The sequence below is a fragment of the Rattus norvegicus genome, chromosome 16 (genome assembly GCF_036323735.1).
Source record: "Rattus norvegicus strain BN/NHsdMcwi chromosome 16, GRCr8, whole genome shotgun sequence".
Taxonomy (NCBI): Eukaryota; Metazoa; Chordata; class Mammalia; order Rodentia; family Muridae; genus Rattus; species Rattus norvegicus.
The window spans coordinates 20,605,562-20,633,532 of record NC_086034.1 but is presented as its reverse complement, the minus strand read 5'-3'; the positions used below and the strand labels follow the sequence as shown (position 1 = coordinate 20,633,532).

Sequence of the window (27,971 nt, the reverse complement as noted above, 5' to 3'; positions counted from 1 at the left end):
AGTCTCACAGAGACTTCATGTTCCAGGGTGGGAAGATAACCAAATGGCCCCTACCCACTGAGAGGAGAAGGAGAGTGGGGCACAAGGGAACAATTATGGGAGAGGCTGACAGGGAGGGGGCAGTGAGCAGGATGTAAAGTAAATAAGTAAATATTAAAATTGAAAATATTAAAATTGAAAATAATTGAAAAAAGTTTCCAGGAAGCATCACATGGCACAACTGAGACTCCAATGAAACAATCAATTTTTACTTCAGTCTACAATCAGACTGAACATTTTATTTTAAAATTTATATATATGATCAATTCTCCCACACAGACTGTGTTTTGATATTCCAATCGATCCTGGAGGAGCATCAAGGGTCTAGGGATCAGGAGCCGCAGCCACTAGAAGAAAAAGAAGAATTATTAACAGTATCATCAGGCACATCTCTGGTGATATTGTCATGCCCAGCATCAACAACATCAGTGTCATTATCATGTAGATATCAATGTAGACATATCAATGTAGAGAGAAACAGTGAGAAGGTGGATGCTTCTCTTGTTATTTTTAATCTCAGAAGTTGCTTCTTTTGGAATGTTGCGGTCAAAGGCTATGCTAACTTCAGAAGTCAGAGTTCAGAATGACAGCGATAAATAGACAATAACATTTAACAGGAAGTTTTCCCGGCTTAGTCATTCAGGAAACACATGTTTTCACTGGAAGTGACAATAATCTCCTCATTCTAGAATAGGAAACATCCAAGTAGGAAAAAATATTACCTGGTCAGTTGTATTTCTCTAAACTGGATTTGTTACATTATGAAAATTATTTTCTATAAATTGAGAAAAAATAAAGTTTTCAGGTTCTAGGTTATGCGTAAATAGCCCTATAGAAGTATGAAATTTATTAACAAAAGAGACCTAGGTTTCTAGTAAAACAATCTTAATCTATTTTAAGCTACTATTTTAGTTTAACTTACCTGGTCCGACTCTCTTCTTAGTGGGAGCTCCTTGGCCATTTTCTTCATGCCATGCTTGTTGAATTTGGATTTTCATCCATGTTATGATGGATAAGAGTGAGGATATAAGCCATATGAAGAGCAAAAAAGGTATGCGTGGTATCTCTGTTGCCCGAAGATATCCACTCTCCCTGAGAAGGATCAAGCTGTGGTTTATTGGTTCAGCTCGTGCGGAAGCATGAAAAATATCCTCAGCACCCTGAGTAGCAGGCAGACCTTCTTCTACGTCAGGAGTAAAAGAAGATTCCTCATCTGAAGTAGCAGAATCAAATATTTCTTCTTCACTAAGGGATATCAAAAGAGTCAGGTTAGTCATTTGAATGGAGTCAAGGGAATAACAAGTGCAGGAACCAGGAGTGGGCTCTGGGTCAGCATGGGGTTTGTACCTTGTACTCTCCTTGTAAAGAGGTAAATCAACTACATAATCCAATCCAATGTGACTAGCTGGTCCTGAGTCATGACTCTCAACTAACACACTACTGTCAGCAGCACATGTAACAGACAGCCGAGGTTCAAGAGCAGCCAGACAGTCAGCAACAATGGCAGGATCTGTAGGCTCAGCATCAATAGCAGCCATACTGTCAGCAGGGTGGGTGGACATACTGGACTCAGGCTGAACAGCAGGCAGACAGTCAGCAGTACTGGAGCAATTAGTATGTTCAGGCTCAACAGCAGTCAGAATGTCAGCATGGTGGGTGGCCATAGTTGGCTCTGGCTCAGCAGAGTCCAGACAGTCAGCAGCTTTGGTGGAATTAGTCAGTTCAGGCTCAATAGCTACCAAACTGTCAGCAGGGTGTGGGGACATAGATGACTCAGGCTGAACAGAATCCAGACAGTCAGCAGGGTGGTTTGACCTAGTTAGCTCAGGCTGAACAGTAGCCAGACAATCAGCAGCTTTGGTGGAAAAAGTAGGCTCAGGCTCAACAGATGCCAAAGTGTCAGCAGGCTGGGTGGACATGGTTGGCTCAGCCTTGAGAGAAGCCAGACAGTCAGCAGCTTTATTGGCATGAGACAGCTCATGCTCAAGAGCAGCCAGACTGTCGGAACGGGGGGTGGGCATAGCTGGCTCTTGTTCAATAGAGTCCAGACCGTCAGCAGCATTGGTAGAATTATTATGTTCAGGCTCAACAGCTGCCAAACTGTCAGCAGGCTGGGTGGACATGGTTGTCTCAGTCCCAACAGAAGCCAGACAATCAGTAGCATTGGTGGAATTAATCAGCTCAGCCTGGAGAGAAGCCAGACAGCCAGCATCTTTGTTGGCATGAGACAGCTCATGCTCAAGAGCAGCCAGACTGTCGGCACGGTGGGTGGACATAGCTGGCTCTGGCTCAACATAGGCCAGGCAGTCAGCAGCACTGGAGGATTTAGTCGACTCAGGCTCAAGAGCAGCCAGACAGTAAGCAGCATTGGTGGAATGTGTAGGCTCAAGCTCATCAGTAGCCATATTGTCAGCAGGGTGGGTGGACATAGTTGTCTCAGTCCCAACAGAAGCCAAACAATCAGAAGCATTGGTAGAATCAATTGACTCAGCCTTCTGAGAAGCCAGACAGTCAGCAGTGTTGTTGGAATTAGTCAGCTCATGCTCAAGAGCAGCCAGACTGTCGGCACGGTGGGTGGGCTTAGCTGGCTCTTGTTCAACAGAGTCCAGACCGTCAGCAGCATTGGTGGAATTATGTTCAGGCTCAACAGCTGCCAAACTGTCAGTAGGCTGGGTGGACATGGTTGTCTCAGTCCCAACAGAAGCCAGACAATCAGTAGCATTGATGGAATTAATCAGCTCAGCCTTGAGAGAAGCCAGACAGTCAGCATCTTTGTTGACATGAGACAGCTCATGCTCAAGAGCAGCCAGACTGTCGGCACGGTGGGTGGACATACCTGGCTCTGGCTCAACATAGGCCAGACAGTCAGCAGAATTGGAGGATTTAGTCGACTTAGGCTCAAGAGCAGCCAGACAGTAAGCAGCGTTGGTCGAATTTGTAGGCTCAAGCTCATCAGTAGCCATATTATCAGCAGGGTGTGTGGACATAGATGACTCAGGCTGAACAGAGTCCAGACAGTCAGCAGGGTGGTTTGACCTAGTTAGCTCTGGCAGAACAGTAGCCAGAAAATCAGCAGCTCTGGTGGAAATTGTAGGCTCAGGCTCAACAGCTGCCGAACTGTCAGCAGGCTGGGTGGACATGGTTGGCTCAGCCTTGAGAGAAGCCAGACAGTCAGCAGCTTTGTTGGCATGAGACAGCTCATGCTCAAGAGCAGCCAGACTGTCGGCATGGTGGGTGGACATAGCTGGCTCTGGCTCAACGGAGTCCAGACTGTCAGCAGCATTGGTAGAATCATTATAGTCATGCTCATGAGCAATAGGAATATCAGCAAGGTGGGTAGACATGGTTGTCTCAGACCCAACAGAAGCCAGAATATCAGCAGTATTGGAGGAATTAGTCGACTGGGGCTCAAGAGCGGCCAGAAAGTAAGCAGCATTGGTGGAATGTGTAGGCTCAAGCTCATCCATAGCCATATTGTCAGCAGGGTGGGTGGACATAGTTGTCTCAGTCCCAACAGAAGCCAAACAATCAGTAGCATTGGTAGAATCAATTGACTCAGCCTTCTGAGAAGCCAGACAGTCAGCAGTGTTGTTGGAATTAGTCAGCTCATGCTCAAGAGCAGCCAGACTGTTGGAACGGTGGGTGGGATTAGCTGGCTCTTGTTCAACAGAGCCCAGACCATCAGCAGCATTGGTGGAACTATTATGTTCAGGCTCAACAGCTGCCACACTGTCAGTAGGCTGGGTGGACATGGTTGTCTCAGTCCCAAAAGAAGCCAGACAATCAGTAGCATTGATGGAATTAATCAGCTCAGTCTTGAGAGAAGGCAGGCAGTCAGCATCTTTGTTGGCATGAGACAGCTCATGCTCAAGAGCAGCCAGACTGTCGGCACGGTGGGTGGACATACCTGGCTCTGGCTCAACATAGGCCAGACAGTCAGCAGCATTGGAGGATTTAGTCGACTCAGGCTCAAGAGCAGCCAGACAGTTAGCAGCGTTGGTCGAATTTGTAGGCTCAAGCTCATCAGTAGCCATATTATCAGCAGGGTGTGTGGACATAGATGACTCAGGCTGAACAGAGTCCAGACAGTCAGCAGGGTGGTTTGACCTAGTTAGCTCTGGCAGAACAGTAGCCAGAAAATCAGCAGCTCTGGTGGAAATTGTAGGCTCAGGCTCAACAGCTGCCGAACTGTCAGCAGGCTGGGTGGACATGGTTGGCTCAGCCTTGAGAGAAGCCAGACAGTCAGCAGCTTTGTTGGCATGAGACAGCTCATGCTCAAGAGCAGCCAGACTGTCGGCACGGTGGGTGGACATAGCTGGCTCTGGCTCAACGGAGTCCAGACTGTCAGCAGCATTGGTAGAATCATTATAGTCAGGCTCATGAGCAATAGGAATATCAGCAAGGTGGGTAGACATGGTTGTCTCAGACCCAACAGAAGCCAGAATATCAGCAGCATTGGAGGAATTAGTCGACTGGGGCTCAAGAGCCGCCAGAAAGTAAGCAGCATTGGTGGAATGTGTAGCCTCAAGCTCATCAGTAGCCATATTGTCAGCCGGGTGGGTGGACATAGTTGTCTCAGTCCCAACAGAAGCCAAACAATCAGTAGCATTGGTAGAATCAATTGACTCAGCCTTCTGAGAAGCCAGACAGTCAGCAGTGTTGTTGGAATTAGTCAGCTCATGCTCAAGAGCAGCCAGGCTGTCGGCACGGTAGGTGGGCTTAGATGGCTCTTGTTCAACAGAGTCCTTACCGTCAGCAGTATTGGTGGAATTATGTTCAGGCTCAACAGCTGCCAAATTGTCAGTAGGCTGGGTGGACATGGTTGTCTCAGTCCCAACAGAAGCCAGACAATCAGTAGCATTGGTGGAATTAATCAGCTCAGCCTTGAGAGAAGCCAGACAGTCAGCATCTTTGTTGGCATGAGACAGCTCATGCTCAAGAGCAGCCAGACTGTCGGCATGGTGGGTGGACATAGCTGGCTCTGGCTCAACATAGGCCAGACAGTCAGCAGCATTGGAGGATTTAGTCGACTCAGGCTCAAGAGCAGCCAGTGTGTCAGCAGGGTGATTGGACATAGTTGGCTCTGGTTCCACATCAGGCAGACTGTCAGCAGGGTGGGTGGACATGTTTGGCTCAGGCTCAAGGTCAGCCAGACAGTCAGCACCTTTGGTAGAAGTATTATGTGCAGGCTCGTCAGCAGTCAGAATGTCAGCAGGGTGGGTGGACATAGTCGGCTCAGGCTCAACAGCTGCCATACTGTCAGCAGGGTTGGTGGACATAGCGGGCTCTGGTGCAACAGCAGCCCGACAGTCAGCGGCATTGGTAGAAATAGTCAGATCAGGCTCAAGGTCAGCCAGACAGTCAGCAGTGTTGTTGAAATTAGTCAGCTCAGGCTCAAGAGCAGCCAGAGTGTCAGCAGGGTGGGTGGACATAGTTGGCTCTGGTTCCACATCTGGCAGACAGTCAGCAGGGTAGGTGGACATAGTTGGCTCTGGTGCAACAGCAGCCTGAAAGTCAGCGGCATTGGTAGAAATAGTCGGATCAGGCTCAAGGTCAGCCAGACAGTCAGCAGTGTTGTTGAAATTGGTCAGCTCAGGCTCAAGAGCAGCCAGAGTGTCAGCAGGGTGGGTGGACATAGTTGGCTCTGGTTCCACATCAGGCAGACTGTCAGCAGGGTGGGTGGACATGTTTCGCTCAGGCTCAAGGTCAGCCCGACAGTCAGCAGCTTTGGTAGAAGTATTATGTTCAGGCTCGTCAGCAGTCAGAATGTCAGCAGGGTGGGTGGACATAGTCGGCTCAGGCTCAACAGCTGCCATACTGTCAGCAGGGTTGGTGGACATAGCGGGCTCTGGTGCAACAGCAGCCCGACAGTCAGCGGCATTGGTAGAAATAGTCGGATCAGGCTCAAGGTCAGCCAGACAGTCAGCAGTGTTGTTGGAATTAGTCAGCTCAGGCTCAAGAGCAGCCAGAGTGTCAGCAGGGTGGGTGGACATAGTTGGCTCTGGTTCCACATCAGGCAGACAGTCAGCAGGGTGGGTGGACATAGTTGGCTCTGGTGCAACAGCAGTCTGAAAGTCAGCGGCATTGGTAGAAATAGTCGGATCAGGCTCAAGGTCAGCCAGACAGTCAGCAGTGTTGTTGAAATTAGTCAGCTCAGGCTCAAGAGCAGCCAGAGTGTCAGCAGGGTGGGTGGACATAGTTGGCTCTGGTTCCACATCAGGCAGACTGTCAGCAGGGTGGGTGGACATGTTTGGCTCAGGCTCAAGGTCAGCCAGACAGTCAGCAGCTTTGGTAGAATTATTATGTTCAGGCTCATCAGCAGTCAGAATGTCAGCAGGGTGGGTGGACATAGTCGGCTCAGGCTCAACAGCTGCCATACTGTCAGCAGGGTTGGTGGACATAGCAGGCTCTGGTGCAACAGCAGCCTGAAAGTCAGCGGCATTGGTAGAAATCGTCGGATCAGGCTCAAGGTCAGCCAGACAGTCAGCAGTGTTGTTGGAATTAGTCAGCTCAGGCTCAAGAGCAGCCAGAGTGTCAGCAGGGTGGGTGGACATAGTTGGCTCTGGTTCCACATCTGGCAGACAGTCAGCAGGGTAGGTGGACATAGCAGGCTCTGGTGCAACAGCAGCCTGAAAGTCAGCGGCATTGGTAGAAATCGTCGGATCAGGCTCAAGGTCAGCCAGACAGTCAGCAGTGTTGTTGGAATTAGTCAGCTCAGGCTCAAGAGCAGCCAGAGTGTCAGCAGGGTGGGTGGACATAGTTGGCTCTGGTTCCATATCAGGCAGACAGTCAGCAGGGTGGGTGGACATAGTTGGCTCTGGTGCAACAGCAGCCTGAAAGTCAGCGGCATTGGTAGAAATAGTCGGATCAGGCTCAAGGTCAGCCAGACATTCAGCAGTGTTGTTGAAATTGGTCAGCTCAGGCTCAAGAGCAGCCAGAGTGTCAGCAGGGTGGGTGGACATAGTTGGCTCTGGTTCCACATCAGGCAGACTGTCAGCAGGGTGGGTGGACATGTTTGGCTCAGGCTCAAGGTCAGCCCGACAGTCAGCAGCTTTGGTAGAATTATTATGTTCAGGCTCATCAGCAGTCAGAATGTCAGCAGGGTGGGTGGACATAGTCGGCTCAGGCTCAACAGCTGCCATACTGTCAGCAGGGTTGGTGGACATAGCAGGCTCTGGTGCAACAGCAGCCTGAAAGTCAGCGGCATTGGTAGAAATCGTCGGATCAGGCTCAAGGTCAGCCAGACAGTCAGCAGTGTTGTTGGAATTAGTCAGCTCAGGCTCAAGAGCAGCCAGAGTGTCAGCAGGGTGGGTGGACATAGTTGGCTCTGGTTCCACATCAGGCAGACAGTCAGCAGGGTGGGTGGACATAGTTGGCTCTGGTGCAACAGCAGCCTGAAAGTCAGCGGCATTGGTAGAAATAGTCGGATCAGGCTCAAGGTCAGCCAGACAGTCAGCAGTGTTGTTGAAATTGGTCAGCTCAGGCTCAAGAGCAGCCAGAGTGTCAGCAGGGTGGGTGGACATAGTTGGCTCTGGTTCCACATCAGGCAGACTGTCAGCAGGGTGGGTGGACATGTTTGGCTCAGGCTCAAGGTCAGCCAGACAGTCAGCAGTGTTGTTGAAAGTAGTCAGCTCAGGCTCAAGAGCAGCCAGAGTGTCAGCAGGGTGGGTGGACATAGTTGGCTCTGGTTCCACATCAGGCAGACAGTCAGCAGGGTGGGTGGACATAGTTGGCTCTGGTGCAACAGCAGCCTGAAAGTCAGCGGCATTGGTAGAAATCGTCGGATCAGGCTCAAGGTCAGCCAGACAGTCAGCAGTGTTGTTGGAATTAGTCAGCTCAGGCTCAAGAGCAGCCAGAGTGTCAGCAGGGTGGGTGGACATAGTTGGCTCTGGTTCCACATCTGGCAGACAGTCAGCAGGGTAGGTGGACATAGCAGGCTCTGGTGCAACAGCAGCCTGAAAGTCAGCGGCATTGGTAGAAATCGTCGGATCAGGCTCAAGGTCAGCCAGACAGTCAGCAGTGTTGTTGGAATTAGTCAGCTCAGGCTCAAGATCAGCCAGAGTGTCAGCAGGGTGGGTGGACATAGTTGGCTCTGGTTCCACATCTGGCAGACAGTCAGCAGGGTAGGTGGACATAGTTGGCTCTGGTGCAACAGCAGCCTGAAAGTCAGCGGCATTGGTAGAAATAGTCGGATCAGGCTCAAGGTCAGCCAGACAGTCAGCAGTGTTGTTGAAATTGGTCAGCTCAGGCTCAAGAGCAGCCAGAGTGTCAGCAGGGTGGGTGGACATAGTTGGCTCTGGTTCCACATCAGGCAGACTGTCAGCAGGGTGGGTGGACATGTTTGGCTCAGGCTCAAGGTCAGCCAGACAGTCAGCAGTGTTGTTGAAAGTAGTCAGCTCAGGCTCAAGAGCAGCCAGAGTGTCAGCAGGGTGGGTGGACATAGTTGGCTCTGGTTCCACATCAGGCAGACAGTCAGCAGGGTGGGTGGACATAGTTGGCTCTGGTGCAACAGCAGCCTGAAAGTCAGCGGCATTGGTAGAAATCGTCGGATCAGGCTCAAGGTCAGCCAGACAGTCAGCAGTGTTGTTGGAATTAGTCAGCTCATGCTCAAGAGCAGCCAGACAGTCAGTAGCATTTGTAGAATTTGTTGGGTCAGGCTCGGCAGCATCCAGGCTGTCAGCAGTAGAGGTGGAAGCTTCACGATCAGCAGTAGCCTTAGGAATAGAATTTCTATGCTCAGAAGACACCGCATAGAAATTATCTGTTTTATATTTTTCATCCTAAAACGAAAATTAGCAGTGATACTTTTGATTGAAAATTTACTGATTTTATTCATTCTATCACCCTTCTGATAATGTCAGAACCTGGATTCATAGTCCCCAAACTATTTGTGTATTCTGTCGAACGTTAGCACTACATTCAGTGACATTCAGTGAAGTCTGCTTCCTGTCTGCTTGAGTAATTGGCCCAGAGTTTTTCAAAGTCTTTACTGTGGATCTCTTTAGGTTTATACTTAGATTTCTTCTGCTCTTTGCTACCTGAAGTCATTTTTCCTTGTAAGATGGAAATATATAAATAGAAAGGACAAAATGTGACTCTTGGCCTCTGATGTTTTGCTCTACTCTTCCTCTAAATAGTGATTTTGTAATATTCTCTTTCCTTCATATTCTATGGTTCATTCTGCACTGTTTCTCTCTAAAACTCTCCAAGTAAAAAGGCCACCTCCCTCCCTCCGCCCCTCCCTCCCTCCTCCCTCTTTCTCTCTCTCTCTCTCTCTCCCCCCGTCTTTTTGTACTTTCTGCTGCACTACCCCTCAAGTAGCCACTTTTCTTATTCCTTCGTGAGAGAGATGGGAATATTCTTTATACCAAATCTTTCTCTGGATAATCACCTTCTCTTTCATGCAATTAAGCATCACTTTTAAACGAGGTGCTTCATTCTATAAACTAAGGTTACATTGATTACTTAGCATTAAGGGTGGGTACTAAGGAAATGTCTACATTCCAGTTTGAGAGATTAAAGGTCTGTGCAAAGGCTGAACCACAGCAATTAGTAGAAATTTGTTTATAAGTAAACAACGCAATCTGGGAGGAGGGCACAGTATCGTCAACTATTCTGTAACATCATGACTATTGCTACACTTACAGGATGTATATTAAGACCTCATCCAGCACCTCTGTGGTGGCTTGAATGTCAACAGCCCCATAGGCTCACATTATGCTTGCTGTGCAGAGCGCTGAATTATTTTCAAAAGGAGTAGGTGGTGGGGCTGTTTTGTAGTAAAACTGTTGCCAGGATGAGGTTTAAGATTTCAATAGAGAGACAGAGCTGGAAACAGAGTAGAACAACAGTGCTTTCTTTTGGCATCTGAGCCACTGCCAGAACCTGAAGGGACTGACCATATAAACAGTTCTCTACACCCGAATCCTGTGGGAGGGAGAGCTAAACCTTCAGAGAGGCAGACATGCCTGGGAAACCAGAAGAGACTGCACTCTGCACACATTACTGACTCCAGAGGAAAACACCAAACGCCATCTGGAACCCTGGTGCACAGAAGCTCCCGGAAAGGGCGGCTCAGAACTTCCTGGTGGCTGCCGCCGCGGAGAGCTCATAAGCAACACCCCATGAGCAACCTTGAGCCTCCGGATCACAGGTAAGACCAACTTTTCTGCTCCAAGTGACCTGCCTGGTGAATTCAGGGCACAGGCCCACAGGAACAGCTGAAGACCTGTAGATAGGAAAAACTACACGCCCCAAAGCAGAACACTCTGTTCCCATAACTGGCTGAAAGAAAACAGGAAAACAGGTCTACAGCACTCCTGAAAAACAGGCATATAGGACAGTCTAGCCACTGTCAGAAATAGCAGAACAAAGTAACACTAGAGATAATCTGATGGCGAGAGGCAAGCACAGGAACCCAAGCAACAGAAACCAAGACTACATGGCATCATCGGAGCCCAATTCTCCCACCAAAGCAAACACAAAATATCCAAACACACAAGAAAAGCAAGATCTAGTTTCAAAATCATATTTGATCATGATGCTGGAGAACTTCCAGAAAGACGTGAATAACTCCCTTAGAGAACAAGTAGAAGCCGACAGAGAGGAATCGCAAAAATCCCTGAAAGAATTCCAGGAAAACATAAATAAACAAGTAGAAGCCCATAGAGAGGAGTCACAAAAATCCCTGAAAGAATTCCAGGAAAACACAATCAAACAGTTGAAGGAATTGAAAATGGAAATAGAAGCAATCAAGAAAGAACACATGGAAACAACCCTGGAAATACAAAACCTAAAGAAGAGACAAGGAGCTGTAGATACGAGCTTCACCAACAGAATACAAGATATGGAAGAGAGAAAATCAGGAGCAGAAGATTCCATAGAAATCATCAACTCAACAGTCAAAGATAATGTAAAGCGGAAAAAGCTACTGGTCCAAAACATACAGGAAATCCAGGACTCAATGAGAAGATCAAACCTAAGGATAATAGGTATAGAAGAGAGTGAAGACTCCCAGCTCAAAGGACCAGTAAATATCTTCAACAAAATCATAGAAGAAATCTTCCCTAACCTAAAGAAAGAGATACCCATAAGCATACAAGAAGCCTACAGAACTCCAAATAGATTGGACCAGAAAAGAAACAGCTCCCGTCACATAATAGTCAAAACACCAAACGCACAAAATAAAGAAAGAATATTAAAAGCAGTAAGGGAAAAAGATCAAGTAACATAAAGGCAGACCTATCAGAATCATACAGACTTTTCGCCAGAAACTATAAAATCCAGAAGATCCTGGACAGATGTCATACAGAACCTAAGAGAACACAAATGCCAGCCCAGGTTACTGCATCCTGCAAAACTCTCAATTAACATAGATGAAGAAACCAAGATATTCCAGGACAAAACCAAATTTACACAATATCTTTCTACAAATCCAGCACTACAAAGGATAATAAATGGTAAAGCCCAACATAAGGAGGCAAGAGATACCCTAGACGAAGCAAGAAACTAATCGTCTTGGCAACAAAACAAAGAGAAGAAAAGCGCACAAACATAACCTCATATCCAAATATGAATATAACAGGAAGCAATAATCACTATTCCTTAATATCTCTCAACATCAATGGCCTCAACTCCCCAATGAAAAGACATAGATTAACAAACTGGATACGCAACGAGGACCCTGCATTCTGCTGCCTACAGGAAACACACCTCAGAGACAAAGACAGACATTACCTCAGAGTGAAAGGCTGGAAAACAACTTTCCAAGCAAATGGTCAGAAGAAGCAAGCTGGAGTAGCCATTCTAATGTCAAATAAAATCAATTTTCAACCAAAAGTCATCAAAAAAGATAAGGAAGGACACTTTATATTCATCAAAGGAAAAATCCACCAAGATGAACTCTCAATCCTAAATATCTATGCCCCAAATACAAGGGCACCTACATACATAAAAGAAACCTTACTAAAGCTCAAAACACACATTGCACCTCACACAATGATGGTAGGAGATTTCAACACCCCACTCTCATCAATGGACAGATCATGGAAATAGAAATTAAACAGAGACCTAGACAGATTAAGAGAATTCATGAGCCAAATGGACTTAACGGATATTTATAGAACATTCTATCCTAAAGCAAAAGGATATACCTTCTTCTCAGCTCCTCATGGTACTTTCTCCAAAATTGACCATATAATTGGTCAAAAAACGGGCCTCAACAGGTACAGAAAGATAGAAATAATCCCATGCATCTTATCAGACCACCATGGCCTAAAGTTGGTCTTCAATAACAATAATGGAAGAATGTCCACATATACGTGGAAATAAAACAATGCTCTATTCAATGATAACCAGGTCAAGGAAGAAATAAAGAAAGAAATTAAAGATTGCTTAGAATTTAATGAAAACGAAGGTACAACATACCCAAACTTATGGGACACAATGAAAGCTGTGCTATGAGGAAACTCATAACGCTGAGTGCCTGCAGAAAGAAACAGGAAAGAGCATATGTCAGCAGCTTGACAACACCCCTAAACGCTCTAGAACAAAAAGAAGCAAACACACCCAGGAGGAGTAGAATGCAGGAAATAATCAAACTCAGAGCTGAAATCAGCCAAATAGAAACAAATGGACCATAGAAAGAATCAACAGAACCAAGAGATGGTTCTTTGAGACAATCATTAAGATAGATAAACCCTTAGCCAGACTAACTAGAGGACACAGAGAGTGTGTCCAAATTAACAAAATCAGAAATGAAAAGGGAGACATAACTACAGATTCAGACGAAATTCAAAAAATCATCAGATCTTAGTATAAAAGCCTGTATTCAACAAAACTTGAAAATCTGCAGGAAATGGACAATTTCCTAGACAGATACCAGGTACCAAAGTTAAATCAGGAACATATAAACCAGATAAACAACCCCATAACTCCTAAGGAAATGGAAGCAGTCATTAAAGGTCTCCCAACCAAAAAGGGCCCAGGTCCAGACGGATTCAGTGCAGAATTCTATCAGACCTTCATAGAAGACCTCATACCAATATTCTCCAAACTATTCCACAAAAATGAAACAAACGGAGCACTACCGAATTCCTTCTATGAAGCCACAATTACTCTTATACCTAAACCACACAAAGACCCAACAAAGAAAGAGAACCTCAGAACAATTTCCCTTATGAATATCGACACAAGAATACTCAATAAATATCTGGCAAACCAAATCCAAGAACACATCAAAACAATCATCCACCATGATCAAGTAGGCTTCATCCCAGGCATGCAGGGATAGTTTAATGTACGGAAAACCATCAACGTGATCCATTATATAAACAAACTGAAAGAACAGAACCACATGATCATTTCATTAGATGCTGAGAAAGCATTTGACAAAATTCAACACCCCTTCATGATAAAAGTCCTGGAAAGAATAGGAATTCAAGGCCCATACCTAAACATAGTAAAAGCCATATAGAGCAAACCAGTTGCTAACATTAAACAATATGGAGAGAAACTTGAAGCAATCCCACTAAAATCAGGGACTAGACAAGGCTGCCCACTCTCTCCCTACTTATTCAATATAGTTCTTGAAGTTCTAGCCAGAGCAATCAGACAACAAATGGAGGTCAAGGGGATACAGATGGGAAAAGAAGAAGTCAAAATATCACTATTTGCAGATGATATGATAGTACATTTAAGTGATCCCAAAAGTTCCACCAGAGAACTACAAAAGCTGATAAACAACTTCAGCAAAGTGGTTGGGTATAAAATTAACTCAAATAAATCAGTAGCCTTCCTCTACACAAAAGAGAAAAAGCTGAGAAAGAAATTAGGGAAATAACACCCTTCATAATAGATCCAAATAATATAAAGTACCTCGGTGTGACTTTATCCAAGCAAGTAAAAGATCTGTACAATAAGAACTTCAAGACTCTGAAGAAAGAAATTGAAGAAGACCTCAGAAGATGGAAAGATCTTCCATGCTCATGGATTGGCAGGATTAATATAGTAAAAATGGCCATCTTACCGAAAGCAATCTACAGATTCAATGCAATCCCCATCAAAATACCAATCCATTTCTTCAAAGAGTTAGAAAGAACAATTTGCAAATTCATCAACAAAAAGCCCAAGATAGCTAAAACTATCCTCAACAATAAAAGGACTTCAGGAGGAATCACTATCCCTGAACTCAAGCACTATTACAGAGCAATAATGATAAAAACTGCATGGTATTGGAACAGAGACAGACAGATAGACCAATGAAACAGAATTGAAGACCCAGAAATGAACCCACACACCTATGGGCACTTGATTTTTGACAAAGGAGCCAAAACCATCCAATGGAAAAAAGATAGCATTTTCAGCAAATGGTGCTGGTTCAACTGGAGGTCAACATGTAGAAGAATGCAGATCGATCCATGCTTATCACCCTGTACAAAGCTTAAGTCCAAGTGGATCAAGGACCTCCACATCAAACCAGATACACTCAAACTAATGGAAGAAAAACTAGGGAAGCATCTGGAACACATGGGCACTGGAAAAAATTTCCTGAACAAAAAACCAATGGCTTATGCTCTAAGATCAAGAATCGACAAATGGGATCTCATAAAACTGCAAAGCTTCTGTAAGGCAAAGGACACTGTGGGTAGGACAAAACGGCCACCAACAGATTGGGAAAAGATCTTTACCAATCCTACAACAGATAGAGGCCTTATATCCAAAATATACAAAGAACTCAAGAAGTTAGACCGCAGCGAGACAAATAACCCTATTAAAAAATGGGGTTCAGAGCTAAACAAAGAATTCACAGCTGAGGAAGGCGAAATGGCTGAGAAACATCTAAAGTAATGTTCAACATCTTTAGTCATAATGGAAATGCAAATCAAAACAACCCTGAGATTTCACCTCACACCAGTGAGAATGGGTAAGATCAAAAACTCAGGTGACAGCAAATGCTGGCGAGGATGTGGAGAAAGAGGAACACTCCTCCATTGTTGGTGGGAAAGCAGACTGGTGCAACCATTCTGGAAATCAGTCTGGAGGTTCCTCAGAAAATTGGACATTGAACTGCCTGAGGATCCAGCTATACCTCTCTTGGGCACATACCCAAAAGTTGCCCCGACATATAAAAAAGACACGTGCTCCACTATGTTCATAGCAGCCTTATTTATAATAGCCAGAAGCTGGAAAGAACCCAGATGCCCTTCAACAGAGGAATGGATACAGAAAATATGGTACTCTACACAATGGAATATTACTCAGCTATCAAAAACAATGACTTTATGAAATTCATAGGCAAATGGCTGCAACTGGAAAATATCATCCTGAGTGAGGCAACCCAATCACAGAAAAACACACATGGTATGCACTCATTGATAAGTGGCTAGTAGCCCAAATGCTTGAATTACCCTAGATGCACAGAACAAATGAAACTCAAGACGGATGATCAAAATGTGAATGCTTCACTCCTTCTTTAAAAGGGGAACAAGAATACCCTTGGCAGGGAATAGAGAGGCAAAGATTAAAACAGACACAGAAGGAACACCCATTCAGAGCCTGCCCCACATGTGGCCCAATCATATACAGCCACCCAATTAGACAATATGGATAAAGCGATGAAGTGCATGCCGTCAGGATACGGATGTAGATCTCTCCTGAGAGACACAGCCAGAATACAGCAAATACATAGCCGAATGCCAGCAGCAAACCACTGAACTGAGAACGGGACCCCCGTTGAAGGAATCAGAGAAAGAACTCGAAGAGCTCGAAGGAGCTCGAGACCCCTTATGAACAACAATGCCAAGCAACCAGAGCTTCCAGGGACTAAGCCACTACCTAAAGACTATACATGGACTGACCCTGGACTCTGACCTCATAGGTAGCAATAAATATTCTAGTAAGATCACCAGTGGAAGGGGAAGCCCTTGGTCCTGCTAAGACTGAACCCCCAGTGAACGTGATTGTTGGGGGGAGGGCAGCAATGGGGGGAGGATGGGGAGGGGAACACCCATAAAGAAGGGGAGGGGGAGGGATTAGGGGGATGTTGGCCTAGAAACCAGGAAAGGGAATAACATTCGAAATGTAAATAAGAAATACTCAAGTTAATAAAAAAAAAGATTTCAATAGACTGGTGTCATTTCCACTAAGTTCTCTCTTTCCTGTGTAGGTCAAGATGTGATCTCTCAGCTGCTGCTTCATCGTCATGCTTGTCTGCCTGAATCATGATGGTGATTTCTGTATCCAATTTAACCAAGAGACCCACTTCACACCATCTCTTTCTTCTAAACATTTTCTTTCCCATGATATTTTTTACAACTATAGAAAGTGACTAACATAAGCATCAGCTAGTTACAATAAGAGTGTATTTAACAGAGTCTGAAGGATTCATTCAAAGCTGTGAAGTGGTGTTACCCAGGGGATTTGGTCACAAAATGTGTTATCAAATTCCATAAAGCTAGCTTAGATAGGATGCCCGGAACACTCGTTGATTTAAATAGATAAATTCAGGAAGTTGGGCTTGTGAATGGGTTTGATGCTGCATTGTAAATGGGAAGCCTCATTGACTCATACTGCATAAGAAATAAGATCTTCACATGTTTGTTCTTCCTTACACCTCAGGGAAACCCATAACATGGCAGTCTACTTTTGACTTTCAGTGCCAGGTTTGAGGATGATTTACGTTTCTTACTTGCAAAACTGACACGTCAAACATTCTCTGCATCAACAAGCAATATATCACAGAGAAGATTCAACAGAACAGGTGAAGGAGGACTGTTGATCAAAGAATAATGTTGAAGAAGCATGCATTTCCTCTTAGTGTTCACACTATTAAAATGGATCATGAGAGAATTTAAGTTCCTTGGATTTCCTGAGAAAGACAGACTTGAATATAGCAAACCATGGGGTATGTTACACACATAGTCATGTTTTCATATGCAATGTGTTACCAGACTACTTATCACTACCCCATTGAACCATCTGGCTGGCAAATATGCATATACACATGTGTGTGCACTTATACGCATGTATGTATTTGTAACTACATATGTGTACGTGAGAAGATGTGTATACATGCATATATATGCAAGTATATGTATATATGTATATATATGTATATATATTTACTGCTTTTAAAATAAAAGGAGAAAGATTGGTGTATAGCCGTTTATAATAAAAATGAAATGTAGTAAGTGTGAATTTCTCATTCATGTGATCTTTTTCTTTCAGCCAAACTAGGCATCACCTTTGAAATGTGCCTGTGTCATTGTAAATCCTGCTGGCTGTACTTGTTTATAATGACTTATACCTGGTATTCCGCTAGCATGGGGTAGAGAACTGGTATTAACTAGCTAAGGTCTTTCATTTTTTTATTTTATACTCATTACACTGCATTTGCCATGTAGTCTTGTGGGAAGTCTTGTGTTCGTTTGGTTTTATTCAAATTTAACATCAGAAATGATGTTTAGTTTTACTTCAGTGACATTTATTCCTTGGAAGAATGGAAACTACCTTTGTCTTAGTTGTCTCTGTAAGATCCCACTGCTGTAATGATATTGTGGATTGTATTCTAATCATGGGCATATAAAATTTAGTTACTATATTCATCACCATTATTTGTACATTCCATAGCATCATAAAATTCTAGTTAGGATAAAATGTGTTTGCATTAGAAATTTTAGTTTAGAAAATTCTAATGACTTTTCACTGCAATAGAAGGTGATTGCCGAGTGAATTTCTGTTTATTAAAGTACCTGAGTTCTATGTCTTTGCTAAGTTCTTCCTAGAATAAAAATTACTCAGGTTCATCACCTGTAGTAGTTAATTGGAAACCAAATTTATCTAGGCATAAACGAAGAGCATTTGAGTTTGGTTTCTGTAAATTACAGTTTCTAATGATTCCATTATGTGTAATAATTATATCTGAACTTCCTCTTTCCTAATGATGAAATTAGAGGTCTAGAGGAAGGTAGTTAGCTACGTGTTGACAGTATGCAGTGGAGTAAGGAGTAAGTAGTGTGTGTAAGATCAGCAGACACACCCTTCTGCTTGCTTTGTAACTTCTGAAAGGGGATTTAAACAGGAAAGATGGCTGTTACTTTTGAATTTGTTTCTGTACTTTCTGTGACAAAATATCTGATGGGGAAAACCAGTCACTTATTTCAAGGAAGGAACAGGGAGGCCTGACTTTTGGCAGTACATTGTTGGTTCTCACATGCTGGTAGACCGGGAAGCAGATAACACAGTACTGGTACCACAAGTAGTCATAGCCATTAAAATCTACCACTGAAAACCTTCTGCTAGCAAGGCCAGACCCCGAAAGTTAAACAATCTCCCATCAGTGGCCAAGTGTTCAATCACATGAACTCCCATCTCTTTGTCTGATCCTCCCATGCACTGCTTAGCATTTGTGTTAATGTTAAATAACCCCCCCCACACACACACACACATGCAGAGTTTATCTACTGTTTGTCTGTTAATGCTAACCAAAGTGTAAATCATACTACCAATGTGATAAACCTACTTGGCAGCCTGACTGACAACTTGAATTTGATACCTGAGACTGGAAACAGAGGAAGGGAAAGATTGATTCATACAAGTTATCTTTTGATACCTACAATTCAACTTACATTCTCCTACTCCCCAAATAAATTAAGTACAGAATGTCCTTGAACTGACAGAGACCATCCTGCCTGATTTATGAGTTCATGAATTAACTGTGTACACAAACATACCCAGCCTCCTGTTGTGGGCACCCCGCCTATAAGTACTTTGGACTTCATTGGGTAAAACCAGAATGCTGAGGTCCTGTCCAGGAAGTTAAGAAATATCAGAAGACTGACTTCTTATTTCCCCTGACGATAAATTTAATCTTTTTGCCTATCAAACATATTAAATCTGTGTGCTGGAAAAGGGGCTGAGATGTTTAAAACATTCATTGCTCCTCCAGGACACCTGGCTTTGCTTTGTAAAACACATAATATTGGTTGACAAAATTCTGGAACAACAAGAACAAAGGATGAAATGACCTCTTCTGACTTTTGTGGGAAGCACACGCACATGGTATACAGACAGAATACACGCAAAACATTCACACACATAAAGTCAGTCAATCCAAAGTAAATGAAACACAACTATGGTGGTTGCTTTCATGTTTACTGTACCTATTTCCAGGAGCATGTACTATTTGGTTTCTGTATTTTTATGAGTTCTCCTCAGTGAGTTAAAAACATGCTCATTTTCTGTTTTTTCTTCTGTTTCCATAGTCTAATTTACTATTATTACATTTTATGACAGTGATTCTCAACCTGTCTGTCATACCCTATTGGAGGAGGGCATAGAACAGTCTCACACAGGTTGGCAAAGACCTTCTGAAAATACCAATACGACATTACAGTTGATGATATTTTCAATTTGACACTGATGCAGTAGCAACAAAACAGTTGTATGATTGGGAATCACCACAGCATGAGGAACTGTATTAAAGGTCACAGCATTAGGAAGGTTGAGAAGCACTGCCTAATGCATTGACTGGCAAGGAGTGAGGATATGGAGAGTGTGAAGGGAATGCTCAAGGCTGATCTTTCTCTACTTGTTCACTACTTGCACTAGGAAGGCATAGGCACAAACACCCATCACTCCCCTTCACAAAAGGAAATAGGTTACTTCTCAAATTAGGGGTATTACCATTATGGATTTTTTTGCTTTCCATACATCAGGTACTGGCTCTCCTCGAGAACACACATAAACTCCAGATTTTCTAAAAATGTTCTGGATCTTCTTAGGTATTATATGGAATTTACTTCCCGATTCTCCCTGCAATGCAGAGAAGAGAGTTTACTTTTTATTTGGTCTCGAAATTAACTCTATTCTTTTAGGATGCATGCTTTCAAATCAACAATGTTCTGTAGGAATTACAGGATATTGACACATGAAAATCAAAATTATTAAACATAAAATATCTCTTATATGCCTATTTACAACTTAATAGGATACCATCAAGAAGTTAAAATATTTATGCTAGCCTAGATTAAGAGAAAATCATTAACTGACAAACTTGACCTTGTTCTTGTTGAGACTAAGCTTAATTCACTATCAGTCAATTATTCTGCTTCTAGTTTAAGATGATTATTAATATTAATGAGGCCCCTTCTAACAGTCTTACTCTTCCATTGTGGGGAATCACAAAATGCACATTTTTCATTTACAAATAAATGGCAATTTAATTGCTAGCACTGTCCATACCATAGAACCGGTGAAACTGCTTTATAGAAACACATTGGTCCACTGAGTCACATTCAAAAATCATTAAATTGCCACTCTTCATTCACACAGCCCCTCACTATAGGGCTATAGGTTATATAGAAACAGGTTTCTTAACCTTGAGCAGCTCACAGTGATAAAGCATCCTCAGACTGGATATGGAAATATCTAAGTAAAGCACTACAATATTTTAACTGTTTGAATGTGGCACAAAGAATATAAGTTTATATTATTTTAAAATCCATAAAGAAGAACTTAAATGGAAATATACAGTAATTGACTCCCTGCATCTAAAAATGCTGGATAATTGGGAAAAACACTTGTTTTTCTAGATGAAGAGCTTTCAACATACCCTCATAGAATCAAATAGAAAATGCTCTATTCTCATAAGACAAATTTGATGAACATATTACAAACTGCTACATAGCCACAATTTCTCCTTAGTGTAAATACACATGAAATAGAGAAACCAAGGAGATTCTCTCATACAGGATCCTAAAATAGCAGTGTCCAAAGGTAGATAAAAATTGCATGCATTTTCCTGAGGGTAAAGTCACTTAGGAGATTCATGGATTATAGAAATGTCTGGACTTACTAAGAAGTACTTATTATATATAAGTATACAGTAGCTATCTTCAGACACACCAGGAGAGATCATCAGATCTCATTATAGATGGTCGTCAGTCAACATGTGGTTGCTGGGAATTGGATTCATCAAGACCTCTGGAACAGCAGTCAGTGCTCTTTTTTTTTTTTTTTTTTGGTTTTTTTTTTTTTTTTTTTTTTTTTTTGGTTCTTTCAGTCAGTGCTCTTAACCACTGAGCCATCTCTCCAGCCCAGGAAAACCGATATGGGAGAGGGTGAGGGGGAAGGGATGGGGGCTCATGGACCGGAAACCAGGAAGGGGAAAAACATTGGAAAAGTAAGTAAAGAAATATATCTAATAAAAATTTTTTAAAAAAGAAATATTATGGTCTAGTAACAGTCATATTTTAAAATCAGTCGAACATGTACTCATTTCTGCAAACAATACTTGTCAAACATCAGACATCTTCTATTGTACGAGGACTGCGCTCAGTCTTCCACTCACTATGTCTTTTGAGTCCATTCTCTTATTGGCCACCACTACCCACAAGGACTTACTGCTCACTTACAGTTTGTAGAAATCTCCACATCTACAATGTGGACTCCCTTGAGCAATCTTTCCATATAAAACTGGGATAGTTACACTATTGCTGAATTGTAACAAAATTCATAAGAAAATTAAACTCACAAAGAAGAATTTTACCTTCACAGAGGAGGTAGAGCTGACATTATCCACATTCACACACCTAGGAACAAGAAAGGAGGGCTTGTTAGGGAGCCTTTAGAATAACAGCATGCAACATTCTTCCAACCTTGGTTTTGTGGCTCAATCCCTTCTTCATGAATAAGAAACCCAGGCAAACTATCCAGTAAACTTCAGGGGATTCTCTCTCACCACCTCCTGCCTCACCATAAGTGCCCCAGGATTCAGATGCACATGAGATCCTCAAGACCTCATGTGGATTCTGAGAATCCAAACTTCCATTCTCACAGACTCATGGCAAGCACTTTATCCACTGAATCATCTCCCTTCCTAAGGATGTTTGTCCATAACTCATGCTGTGTGGGAGATAATTGTTCAGCTTGTGATTATAGAAGAAATAAAGAAGCTGAAATCGTAGTACACAGAGGCAAAGAGAATGTCAGGTTCTGAACATTATACTTTTTACAGATTAATTTATTGTAAAATGCACAGATTCTTACCATGGTGATGTTCCTGTAAGTCTCTTACCAGCTTCTAAAGAGGGAAGCAAAATTTGTCACAAAACAACTATAGGAAACATGACAATAAGTACAAAGGCTAATATTTGTGACCCTATATCCTTTGGCACCATTTATGAAAAGCTTTTAAAGTGAATAATTATTGGTAAATAATAAATATATGCAAAAACCTTTCTTCCCATTTCCTAGTGTATTTTAAAGACAAAGAGAAAATTTCATCAAAAGTTACTACTTATAAAAATTGTTGTGCAAATTACCTATGATCCTGATCACTATCAGACACAGAAATTATCATCTTAGCCTGAACTGTTGTCCCATAGTGAAGGGTTAAAAGGACAGCGTCATGTTGCCACTGCTGCTTTTTGCCTCTGGACTAGGGATGTTTGCAGCACTCTAGGTGAGCATGCTCAACTCGTACAGTAGTGAAAGGGGCTGCTACAAAGGTCGACTTGAACTTCCTTCACTGTAGGGGAACATTCATTACTACCACCGGGAAGCACAGTCTCTGGTGACTGTCGTTGCAGGACAGTCAAATATAGGAGACCCAAAGACCTTTACAAAGTATTTCCAGCTGCAAGTGTGACAAAGCTCTTGAGAGATCAGTGTGTTACTGTAGTCGAGATCTTCTGAAGAAGATGTTAAGGGCCCTCAGATCTAGCATTGACCCCTAGCTCATTTCCAGCAAAAAGAAGTTCAACATCAACTTCCATTGCCGGCCATGGCAAGAGCAACTGGAAAGACTTCCTTAGTAGTTATGCAACATGAATTATTACTCCAGAGAGAAGCATGAAAGAAACTTGCAGATAGAGCAGCAATCTCACATAAAACATTTTTAAAATATATTTCCACATATAAACCATAGTGTGTCTCAAGTTTCACTCTCTGGATAAAGCCTGTCCTCGAAACATGCTTCAGAGAATGAACAACCCTAGTTCATTTCCTTTACAGTTTGTAAAACTCCACTGCACGCCCCTTGGCATTGCCCATGACCAGAGCAAGTTTTTGTCCTATCAACAAATGGGCTGAGAAAATGTCTCTATGGTGGACCATATGCTCAGCATGTGTGGGGCCTCTTTCAGTCCTCGACAACACAAACAAAACTCCAGTGCTGAAATACATTTTAAAGAAAGACACCCACATTATGATAATTCTGTTTCCCTCAGGGTTATGTGAAGAGGGTCATTTAGGTTCCTCTACACTATTCTCTGGCTGGCTCTCTCCAAAGTAGGTATGAGAGATGCTGTGGTGTAGGTTGCTGAAAGGATAAATTCTGTGGTGCTTCTCCCACTGTTGGAATCTAATCTTATTCAGACTCACTCAATGGATCATTCAGTGCTGTGTACTGGAGAATGATGTGGTTTTTCTACCTTCCATCTACTGTGCCAATGTTTTTTTTTTTTTACTGGAAATTATGTCTTGCAGCATATAAATCAAGTATCACTATATCTTTTGCTAATTAATAGAACTACAGGGAAAAGGTGCTGTCAGAGTAGCCCATATGGAGGCTGCTTTCATTGAATGCTAAGAATATCAGTTTTCATTCCCCAGCACTACCTACAAATCTCACACACCATTCACTTCTCCAAAGGTTCCTGAGTGAGCCAGATATTTATAATATCAAGATATTCACATTAAGTGGAAGACAACTAAAAATGACTATAAGATAATCTGTGAATTATAAAATAAGTATGATTGAAATATTATGGAGGGAAAAATTCCAGATTATGCTAATGATATTTAGTCTCCAAAACATAATGAAATTAATTGAATACTGTTTTTGGTTTGCTTTTTAATATGATAATATTTTCACACACTGACACCTATGACATGTAGCAATAATCATATATATAGTATATATGCTAAAACCTGAAATAAAAATGTATTTTATATCAAAGTCAACTTGCTGCTATGTGTCTAGAGAGGACACAAATCATGGAGTAGTTTTTTTTTTTTAATCAAAGGTCACTACATGCATCAATAGTTCGATTTGAATATAGTAGCATTGCAGATGATATAATTTGAATTTGAAATTTCTTAGAAGCTCTGGTTGGTTGGCATTGTTGTTCATATGGGGTCTCAAGCCCCTTCAAGCTCCTTCAGTCCTTTCTCTGATTCCTTCAACGGGGGTCCCGTCCTCAGTTCAGTGGTTTAATGATGGCATTTGCCTATGTATTTGCTGTAGTCTGGCTTTGCCTCTCAGGAGAGATCTACATCCGGTTCCTGTCGGCCTGCACTTCTTTGCTTCATCCATCTTATCTAGTTTGGTGGTTGTATAAATTTTTAAAAATCCCATAAAAGAAAAAAGGAAAAAAAAAGAAAAAAAAAGAAATACAGGGTAAAAAATGGAGCAGAGAGGAAAGGAAAGGCTGTCCAGTGACCGGCCTAACTTGGGATCTATCCCATGCATAGGCACCAAACCCTGATACTATTACTGATGCCATGTTGTGCTGGCAAACAGGAGCCTAGCATGGCTGTCCGCTAAGAGGCTCTACCAGAAGCTGACTAAGACAGACGCAGAGACAGCCAACCACTGGATTGATGTCTAGAATGCCTATGGAAAAGTTGTGTAAAGAAATAAAATGTAATTCAATAAAAAGAATGCAAATACATAAAACAACTTTAAAAGAAAAAAAGAAATTTCTTAGAAACAATATCTTAAGTAAATCTGAATTCTAAAAATGGTTGCCAGGAAGTGAAGAATGGATATAAATATATTCATATTTGATTTCCTTACTTTCCTAGCACAAACAAAGTTCTTTCTATAGTTAGGGTAGAATCAGTAGAGGACTTACACTTAATCTTACCTGAATTATGCCGGTTAGAGTTTTTCAAAATGGATTTTAGCTGTCCTGGTGGTCTTACTCCACTGTGGTGTATTTTAAGAATGTTATGTTAATATTCATACTAAACATTAATCCAATGCATTGGATTACTTCTTGCTTGATTTTCTAACTTATATTACATTTTAAATTGTTTTAAAAAGCTATTCATTTGTTCTTTAACCAGTTGAGTATGTCTGGGAATACTTTACTTCCAACTTTTCCCCATGTAGAAGAAAGGGAAGGAAATTAGGCCCAAAAATTAGCCCAATGAAACCATTATACAGATACATATATACACACAACCACCTCTCTAGCTTTTGCTCTCATAGCTATACTGAGTGATATTTTTAATCTATAGATGCAATGGAATTAGTCCCCTGACTACATTAATCATAACAGTCTTTGCCCCTGATGCAGTAAGGCACCTATTCCCATGATACTTTGTGAATATTTCACTATCTATGATGGTACCACCCAAGTGGTTTGCTTGTCGAACATCAAATAGATTTCTATTGCTGCTAGAGCTCTTCAAAACCCACCACTGCATTTGTAATGTTCAAGCTGCTCCTTCTTAACACACGCATGAATGAATCCCGAAGTCACAATCTGCCTGTTTCTGTGCCATTTATCCATTTTTATGAACATAATAAGGTAATAACAGAAACAAAGAACAATAAGACTAATTGCATTGAGACTGTGAAACTGTTTGCACTTCCAAGTATAAGTTAACATGCGTATTTTGCAAGGAGTCTTTGAACAGTTTTAGTATGGAAAAGTTTGAATCTTGATTTTGACATTAGCTTGTATGATTTAGGGAATCTTAATCATGGAGGGAATAAGTCATGTGATAGTATTTATAAAATGATTTCCTGATTCAGAGCCCAAATAAAGAGAACAACATAATTGTCCTCTCTTGTGGAGGTAAGTAATCCTAATGAGCACAGAATGAGCTTGAAATACACCTTTTAATATTCTACCAAACCAGTGTCTAACCTAGCATCCTGGACAGGAATGGATGGGCCTTCACCTAAATGTTCATGTCCAACTGATATGGAAGGCAAAAACCTCCTTTATAGAGAGATAAATAATAGTCACATGGTCACTTAGTTCTATACATTCAGCTAATCTATTGAGATTCAAAGGATCCATTACTGTGGAAAACTGATCATATGAATGGATATTTGATGGGTGGAGCTTTCAGAAAGACATGGGTCTTGTGGAATAATTAAAAGGTGAATGACTGGTTCCCATGAGTTCCCATGCCAGGTGCAATCACATGCTCTAGATGTTTCTCTGTCATCCATTTTCACACACTGTCTCCATAGCGGGTTGTTCTGTGGGCCATGCTAGTGTGGCCACATGCCAAGCTAGCCCCAAGCATTCCATAGCCTAGCACCGCTTCCTGTCACAGACTCTTCTCACACTCCCAACAATCCAGTGAAGTCATGACTCAACAAACTGTAACCCAGCAACTGTAACCCAGAGTCATATGTTAATTACTTAATGAACAATACATTTGCACAATCAACTTACAACCAATTGATAAGGACATAAACCACCCACTTAGGTAAGATATAGTTAGTTCATCTAGACACACACAAACCAGTACATATCCATCCCTTAAGAATAGCCATAACAACCTATAAATGTAAAGTGAGAAATGTTAATATCCACCTTCATGGAATCTCAGCCTTTCATTGGATGGACTGCAACTCATGCGTTTCTTCTAAGATATATGATATATGCTACACCTGACAAAAAGTTCCTTTGCCTTCATAGCTGTTGTCAAAGGAGGAAAGAAATGGTTGCCATCTTGTAGTAATGACTGACAACTGAGAATCATCCCACATTATGTACCGTGTCAGAGAGATGAATGCCTGAAATGATAACTATGAGTGTGGGTCTTAGTCCACAAATACAATTTAGTAAGGCTTTGAAAAGCTAAAGAATCTTAAGTGGACATTAACTTTCAGAGTTAATCCTAGCAGGCTCTTTTTAAAAACTGCATAGTTTTTTCTTGGAAATGGCATACTTGTGAGCATACTTTTCACATTCATATAAAGTACACTGAACAAATTTTAGGCTAAAATTATATTCAGAATACTGTGGGACCTGTAAGATACAAGTCTCAAAGTATACCCAAAAAGAATTTGCTTTTTATCTTTGCACTCCTCTAGTACTAATGTACTGTTAAGCCTTACCAGGACATAGGCCTTTCATCTTTATAAAACAAGACTTCTGAAAATAAAAACAAAATATGTATTATTACAAGTATAGAAGAATATTACAAATAAAATTATGAAACTCATTTTTAGTATCAATGTCTATGAGAACAATCTATTGAGTACTCTAGAGTAAATATTCATTTGTAGCCAATTACGTCACTTAGAACCAATCCATTCCCTGTATATTTCAAATCAAAGATGGCAGTAATTTATCAAACATCAATGTCTAGAAATAAATACCCGTGAACAATTGTGATGATCCTAACTGAACTCTCTCAGAATGACAGAAAACCCCATCCCTGCCAGTATAAAAACAATCAACTGTGATTCCTTTTACTCTGGGCTAATGATTCTTGAAAGAATAACAGATTGGGTCTGGTGGCGCACAACATGAATCCCAACACTGAGGAAGCAAAAGCATATGGATCACTGTGATTCCTTAGACAAAGAGAGCTACAATTTAGTGAGACCATATCTTAACCTAACCCCTAAAAAGAGAAAAACCCAGAGCCCACTTCATGACTCTTGCACCAGTAAACACCCATGGACAAAGAGTTGGCTAAAGGCCAGCATGAGAATACACTCAACAAGAACAAAACAATATAACACACCTAGAGCCCAGCTATCCTACTACATCAAGACCTGGATATGCTAACAAAATCAAAACACAATAAAATGACATTGAATCCAATCCTATGAATATGATAGAGGAATTTAAAGGAGAAATTATCAAAACCCTTAAAATATACAGGAAAATACAATCAAACAGGTGAGCAAAATGAATAAAATATGTCAACACCTGCAAATGATTAAAGAAGCA

General features: G+C 41.9%; 1 protein-coding gene across 1 annotated transcript; it reads right to left on the bottom strand.

Moving 5' to 3' along the window:
* Positions 1-247: 247 nt before the first annotated feature.
* Positions 248-25,906, bottom strand: LOC134482336 (uncharacterized). Its single transcript, XM_063275826.1, has 6 exons — positions 24,909-25,906; positions 22,087-22,120; positions 21,587-21,629; positions 19,723-19,851; positions 1,387-8,819; positions 248-1,284 (listed from the first exon to the last, which is right to left on the bottom strand). The coding sequence occupies exons 4-6, from the start codon at positions 19,723-19,725 to the stop codon at positions 948-950; spliced, it is 7,773 nt and encodes a 2,590-aa protein (XP_063131896.1). The 5' UTR covers positions 19,726-19,851; positions 21,587-21,629; positions 22,087-22,120; positions 24,909-25,906; the 3' UTR covers positions 248-947.
* Between the last annotated feature and the right edge of the window lie 2,065 nt (positions 25,907-27,971).

Coding starts and splice junctions, on each gene's coding strand:
- LOC134482336 (XM_063275826.1), bottom strand. Junction 1,285..1,386: donor CTTTACAAGGAGAGTACAAG/GTACAAACCCCA, acceptor GATATCCCTTAG/TGAAGAAGAAATATTTGATT.